Here is a 7,694-nt window from a genome sequence, read left to right as displayed (position 1 = left end):
CAGACAAACACAAACTTACAAAAGCATGCAAAAGCTGCAACGAGCGAGCCTTGCTTTACTCATGTTTGTCTTGAACTGATAACACAAACTTCAAAGACTACCACGCCTCCAATATTTTGGAACGTGTTCATACAATAGCAACAACATATCCTTCAATCTTGTCTTCAAGATGTGAAAAAGACAAGAAGAGGGACAATTTTCATTTTAAAACAAAAAAAATAATCCTGCAAAACATAATAAATATCGGCCAGCAGAGCAGAAAGAAAAAATGTCAGCTGGCTTTTCGGGATACAAAGAGGCAAAATAAAGAAAACTGTAAAGCAACGTCAGAGCTTGACTGTCTCCAACTTAACATGATTTCGCTGCATTAACCACTCCCCCTAAGAGCTTGATATAACAGGCAGTTTGTTCTAGTAAAGAGACAGTATCCATGGCATATCCTCCAGGCACAAGAGCTTGAAGAATTTCTAATCTACTGTTGATCTCTTCATCCTCATCTTCTACGCTCCCCAAACATGCTTTCAACCGCTTGTTTGGGGAACATTCACCGCCATCTTCATCTTCATGTTCTTCTTCTTCTTCTACTTCATGACTATCTTCATCATCATCTTCTTCTTCATGTTCTTCTTTCTTGGGACGTTCTCTGTTAAAGCTTAGGCTTCCTGTGGATAACTCAGCCGCACTGTTGCATGTTGTTTCTGAGCCGCCATTCTCGTTGGCTACAGAAACCATGCCAATTACAGATTCCAGTGAACCACTACGCCGCATTTTGAAAGTTGGCAAACTACTCAGCCTTTCTTCAGCCTCTGAGATTACTCCTCCACTCCACCATGACTCCACATACACCTATAAATAATTTCATCAAGACCACCTACGTGGCACTGCCTAAACCAGTTGTATACGCTGTGCTTACAAGTTAGGCTAAGAAGTCCAGCCATGTCTACTTTTGTACAAATCCTTAGATTTACGAGCAGCCACGCGGCATAGGAGTACAATGGGTAACCGGAACTTTCGACCAAATTCAATGCTAGTTCAGATATGACACGAAGCCATTGTACACTGCCTACTTTCCATTGAGTGTCTTACACCTGGAATACGGCCTGCTAATCAAGCATAATAATGGAAGGATAGTTTTACATGTAATGATATGAACCAAACACTTGGTTCGGCAACAGTCAGTCATGGCTACTGCAATGTCAGAACATGTACGGATGCCAGTTGGCAAATGTATCTGAGTGTACTGGAATCTCTGTTCACATAGATGCCGCATGGAAGGTGGACAAATGCTTGCAGGCTCATTTGCACGAAAACGTCTATATTCTAAACTAAAACCTAAACCTTACCTTGTGGACACCTGGTTTATTTCGGAATCTCCCTTTGCCCTCTAAGATTTACCTTTAAGTTTAGGATGTACACTATTACCTACCTAATCTATTTGACAAGAAACTTTTCAAACCTTTTCCTATCTTTTACATATTAAATGAATGATTGACAGATTTTGATGTTATCCATGATGTCGAAAAGTTTTAAGGGACCATAAGATTACGGTAATGTTTATGCAGCAACGAAATTGCACTTGAATTGATACTTAATTTATAATTACAATATAGTTAGTTTCATGTTTTTAAGTTTATTAATAAATGCAAAAGTTGCAATTTTGTTGCTGCATAGCCATTTTGCAAGATCATAGCCTAAAGTTGACTTAAAATTATTTTACTAGTAATACTTTCTACTATGAATCTTGACAATCAAACTAGGAATATTCTAATGGAGTCAAATTCTTATGTTGATATTTTTAGCTTTCTACATAGTTTAAGTATGATCTTGTATAGAATTCTTGACTTTGTGCAAGTGAACGAATGTGACATTCCTCTAATTATTTTTGTTGACTATAATATAGATTAAAAACAATCAATAAGGGTATGAATGTGAAGAGTCACCAGTTTTAAGTAGGTACATTGTCCTGAAATATAGTACCTAATTTCTGTACAGTTCAAAGATTATTCTATGTCCACATTACTCTATTTTCTATAGAAGGGTCTCATGTGGCACTTTAAGGATATCTAAATTCAAATATGGGCCCTTAATTTTCTCAATCTTGTTTAAAAGCGAGACTGGCTTTAATTTGTAGGCGTGAGCTATCTTTTTCCTCTAATCTAAAAATTTATTTCCTCAATTAGATCCTATATCATTCTTTTTTGGCCTTTGTGAGATGCTTTGACATTAGAATGAGTTGCACTTGGTAATCCTACACATACCCTATATCCCTGGCACCTAGATGAAATTTGGCTTCACTCTTCAAGGTACATGTAGCCATTGGTACCTTGTCCCCAAAGAATGGGGCCCAAATTGTGTTGAGATAATGGGTGTTGCACACATTGCATAATATTGTTATTTTATTATTATATTTTATTATGTATTGTTGTGCCTAGATGGACATGCAACATGTAAAGATTCCCATGAAATATTCTTGATGAGTTGTATTGTAACATTGTGATAATATTTTATGTAATTATTTAATATTGGAGAAAAGAATTAAATACCCAATATTAAATGTGGGGTCAGTGGGTTAGGTAGCACATGGTTTTAGCACATGGTTTATGTAATACCACTTAGTGGTTTTGTGGGACTTGCTACTATATAAGCAGCCACAAGGGTAGTTGTTGTATAAAGAGAGAGAGAGAGAGTGACAAAGAGAAGACAAAAGGCAAGAGTCGAGCGGGACAAGGCTTGACAGGTTAGCCAAGGGAGCATTTGTGAAAGTTGAAAGCATGGCATGGGATGTGTGGATTCATGCTTGTTCACATAGTTTGCTCGGTTGTGACTATGGCCATGAAGGCTTCCATGGTTGTATGACAATGGTATTTTTGCTGAATAATACATGGTGATGGATGCTTTTGGAGGCTGGGTTTTTCCCTCAATGAGGGTTTCCTAGGGTATATCTTGTGTCACATTTTTGTGGGTATGTTGTCTATTCTCTTGCATGTGGATTTTAATTTCGTGTTTATTTTTTATTTTTATCTATTATGGGTTATGTGGAAATGGTTATATTCTTTATTGCCAAGTTTTCTTACAAGTGGTATCAGAGCTATGGTTTTATTGTAACTCTAGATTGAATCCATGGGAATGCATGAGAGGATAAAAAAGAAAGGGCAAGATATATGAATGATTTATTGTAGATCTAAGGGTTTTGGATTTGCTGTTATGATGGGATGTTAAAATATTTGGGCATGTGAAATTGTTGGACAAAAGAGTTTTTCGGATGTTTCATTTAAATGAGGGTTTTGGGGGGTAGCATGCAGAAATGACCTCCTGGGTAAAAATAGACCTCACCATTGGATCCGGGTTGACATTTCCATAAATTTTGATATATAATATGCCCTAGTTTGGCCATGTTCAGAGGAAATGAAAGAGTTTTTTGGTTTCAGCCCATGATGGCCATCAAATTTAATCCTGTCGGAATTTTCGTCACTGAAAAAATAAAAAATGAAAAATCGTACTGAAAATGGTAAAAAGACTGTCTTAGTAAAACGGCCATAACTTTCTCTCAGAATATTGGATTTCAGAGTTCTTATAGGCGTCGAAAAACTAATTCAGAGCACTACAAGATGGTGTAGGTTTGGTTTTGTGATTTTGAGATTTTGTCAGGTTTTAAGAGCCCTAAAGTCGGATGTTATTTATTTTGAGCACGAATTGGAGCATAACTTGGGCATACGGAGTCGGATTTTGGACTTCGAGTAGTCAACATAAAGCTCTTGGAGAGCTCTACACATTGGTTCAGATTTGGTGCAAGTTTGGCATGATTTATTTGTTGATATATTGATTTGAACAGTTTATAAGTATATTTTGACTATGGTAACATTGTGAGTTTATGGCATTGGAGATTTAAGTTTTGATGTCATTGTATAATCAGTTCATATTTCAGATTGGTCTCATGATGATATGGTTATCAATGTTTGGATTTGGATATGCATGATGACTTGTTGGGTCTACAAGTTGTGCAGTGTTGTAAGCGGTCTATATTTACAGGTTGCATTTATAGCTTGGTTATGGGTTGTCTTTGCCCATTGATCTTTCATTATTGATGCATATTCAGATTGGTGGCTTGGATTTGGGTTGTCTATGCCCTAAGTCACATGATTTACTATTTTCTTCATGTAGAAGGGATGAGATGTTGTTACCAGGTATAGTCATGGTGGAGGATTGTGGTTGACTATTTTATGCTGATAGGTTCGACATATTGAGAGCCTGATGCTCGGTTCATGGATGTGATCATGGTGTCATAGATTTTGGCATGACATGATTGGTTATATAGGTACATCCTTGATGTTCATTAGCTTGGATTTTCTGATTTGGTTATGGTGGTATATCTTCTTGGTTGAGGATCATGGTTATTTGGTTTTCTTTTGAGGAGCTCATGATGTGCACTTTGAGTTCTTTGATAGTTTGATGCCTTGGTTGATTCTCATGGTTAGAGGATGGGTTTTCATCATGATGTCATGGATAGCTTGGATACACGATTTAGTGGGACCTTGTGACAGTGATGGGGTGACAGTGCAGGATTAGTTCCTGGTTTGGTTTATATCTTCTTGGTTTGGAGAGGATGGATTTTATGATGCCATAGGTGACTTGGTACCACGGTTGAGTGGGAGTTGTTGGCATTGATATATTTATTGAGTGTTTGCAAATGTTGGAGATTTGTCTTAGATCCTGTTGCTGCAGAAGCGTCTTTGACATTTGCATGGTGCACTTGTTATCTTCATGATGTTTGAAGATGGTTAGATCTTGAGGACTCATGGAGTTCTTGGTTATCTTCATGGTGTGTGGAGATGGTTTTTCCTGGTATGTGGAGATGGTTTTCTTCATGGTGTGTGGAGATGGTTGCATCTTGAGGACTTATAGGGTTCTTGGAAAAGGTGTGGTTTATGCTTTTATTTGGCATGTTATCCTTAGTATGAGGATGGTTTTATTATTATGTTATGGTATACTCTTGATACGCATTTAGAGTTGTGACATGTTATGGTGTGTTCATATGGAATATGTTATCTCTTTAGTTGAGATGGTAAGATCATGTTGTCATGTTTATGTTCCTGAGGCCATGGTTGGAACTTTGACATTGATCTTGGTTTAGTTTCTTGGTATTGAGTACACTGATCACAAGCTGGATACTTCATGATATTTCTATGTTGCATTTGGAGTTGGCGTGGATTGATTGGTTATAGGTGCTCATGGATACTTAGAGACGGTGGTGATGCTGATTTCTCTTAGATTAGAGAAGTATTTGTTGGGACGGTTGATGGTTTTAGCAGGAAGTCCGAGGGGCAGTCACCTGATATGGACTTGAGAGGAGATTGTTCTTAGATGAGTCTTGTTTGGAGACTTGGGTATCTTGATGAGCATTCTCATTTTCCACTCTTGGTCTACTTGGCGGTTTGCTATTTGAGAGGTATAGCCCATTGTTTCTCTCAGTTGCATTATATTTATGCTTGTCTTTCATGGATATGGATCTTGAGCTATGGTACATGAGTTAGTTCTGGAGGGTTCATTTGAGAGATGGTTTAGCATTGGTTATCTCCATGTGCATATGTTGCTATGCTGGTTGATTTTGGGAGATGGTTTTATATTGGACATATTCTTTGGATTAGGAATGGTTATTCCTTGGTTTAGGAATGGTTTTATTGAGTTTGATCTTCTTGTGAGAGGCTTACATCCATGATTAGTTATATGGTATGGTTTGGGTGTTGTTGAGGCTTCTTGTTGGGGTTTTATGGAGGAGATCATACTTGCACAGTTTACATCTATAGGTGTGTGTAGAAGGACATGATATAGGTTATGATTTGCATGGTTTCTCTGGTCTTGGTTATCTTCCTGGATGTTTAGTTTTTCCTACATTGGATTTGAGATTGGTTAGAGATTTTGATCACTGGTTTGTGCTCATGTATGTCATGTGAGAGATGACATGGTTATTTCTTTATCTCTTTCTTTTGTTGGTTGTGGTGAACTTGGGACAACATTGGAGACTTGTTATGAGAGTTGTTCTTGCAGGATATTAGTTTATGTATTGTGGATGTCCTTGATACTACATGGATTCACTTCTTTGAGATGTGTTGAGTGGATTGGTTATAGATTTGACATTATCTTTTGCAGTGGGAGCTTCTTGGTATATATGTGGCAGGTATTGCTCTTGAGGCTTGTGATTGTAGGTTGCAGATTGGATATGTCGATGATATAAGATTCACTTGTTATACCTTTGAGGTATGGATAGTTGGATGGGTTTGGCACTTTGCTGTGGGTGCTATTTCAACTATGGATATTTTGACAACTATGGATACATGTGATTACCTTTGGGTCAGGTTTTTTGTGCTTGGAATTTCAGTTGGTACAAGATTTTATGATCTTCTAATGCGACAGGTTGGGTGGTTTTCTCTTTGGATGACTTCTATGTATGTCCAGTGGAAGTGGCATAATAGGAGGTGAGATCATTCATGTTCGAGATGCTAGATACTTTGATTTTGTTGCGGGTACCAGGATGGAGCACTTGGTGTATTTTGATCCATGATGGTGAATGTGCTGGGAGGGATTGTTCCCTTGTTCATTTATGTGGCTACGGATTGACCCTATGCAATGTATACAACAAGTGGGAGATTGTTGAGATAATGGGTATTGCACACATTGCATAATATTGTTATTTTATTATGTATTGTTGTGCCTAGATGGACGTGCAACATGTAAAGATTCCCATGAAATATTCTTGATGAGTTGTATTGTAACATTGTGATAATATTTTATGTAATTATTTAATATTGGAGAAAAGAATTAAATGCCCAATATTAAATGTGGGGTCAGTGGGTTAGGTAGCACATGGTTTTAGCACATGGTTTATGTAATACCACTTAGTGGTTTTGTGGGACTTGCTACTATATAAGTAGCCACAAGGGTAGTTGTTTTATAGAGAGAGAGAGTGACAAGCAAAAGACAAAAGGCAAGAGTTGAGCGGGACAAGGCTTGACAAGTTAGCCAAGGGAGCATTTGTGAAGGTTGAAAGCATGGAATGAGATGTGTGGATTCATGCTTGTTCACATAGTTTGCTCGGTTGTGGCTATGTCCATGAAGGCTTCCATGGTTGTATGGCAATGGTATTTTTGTTGAATAATACATGGTGATGGATGCTTTTGGAGGCTGGGTTTTTCCCTCAATGAGGGTTTCCCAGGGTATATCTTGTGTAACATTTTTGTGGGTATGTTGTCTATTCTCTTGCATGTGGATTTTAATTCCGTGTTTATTTTTGTTTATCTATTATGGGTTATGTGGAAACAGTTGTATTCTTTATTGCCAAGTTTCCTTACAAATTGGGCATAGAGATATTTGATCACATCTATTTAATATTTTTTTATCACGAAGGTATAATATGCTTCTAGATCTACCTTTTGTTAGATATCAACACAATTTTCTTTATTTTATGTTATTTCAAGGTTGATTAAAAAATAAGAGGTTGAAGGATGCAAACCCATTTATTCAATATTTCTCCCCTTTTGGCATGTGCAAGAACTAGATACATATTTGTTAAAACTTTTATAGGTAAATCATGAACAATCAGACAATCTTTGAAAATTTCATTCGAAAACACTAGGGACAAATCACCATTGTCATCAAAATCCAAGTACATGTCAACATTCTTGTCATGTCCACTGCAT

General features: G+C 37.3%; 1 protein-coding gene across 1 annotated transcript; it reads right to left on the bottom strand.

Moving 5' to 3' along the window:
- Window positions 1–229: 229 nt before the first annotated feature.
- Window positions 230–768, bottom strand: LOC149549934 (uncharacterized). Its single transcript, XM_089794395.1, has one exon. The coding sequence runs from the start codon at window positions 766–768 to the stop codon at window positions 349–351; it is 420 nt and encodes a 139-aa protein (XP_089650521.1). The 3' UTR covers window positions 230–348.
- Window positions 769–7,694: the final 6,926 nt, after the last annotated feature.

The sequence above is a fragment of the Cupressus sempervirens genome, chromosome 7 (assembly GCF_028749045.1).
Source record: "Cupressus sempervirens isolate cs-2001-9-10 chromosome 7, ASM2874904v1, whole genome shotgun sequence".
In the NCBI taxonomy this organism is placed as follows: domain Eukaryota; kingdom Viridiplantae; phylum Streptophyta; class Pinopsida; order Cupressales; family Cupressaceae; genus Cupressus; species Cupressus sempervirens.
This window is presented reverse-complemented; position numbering and strand designations above follow the sequence as displayed.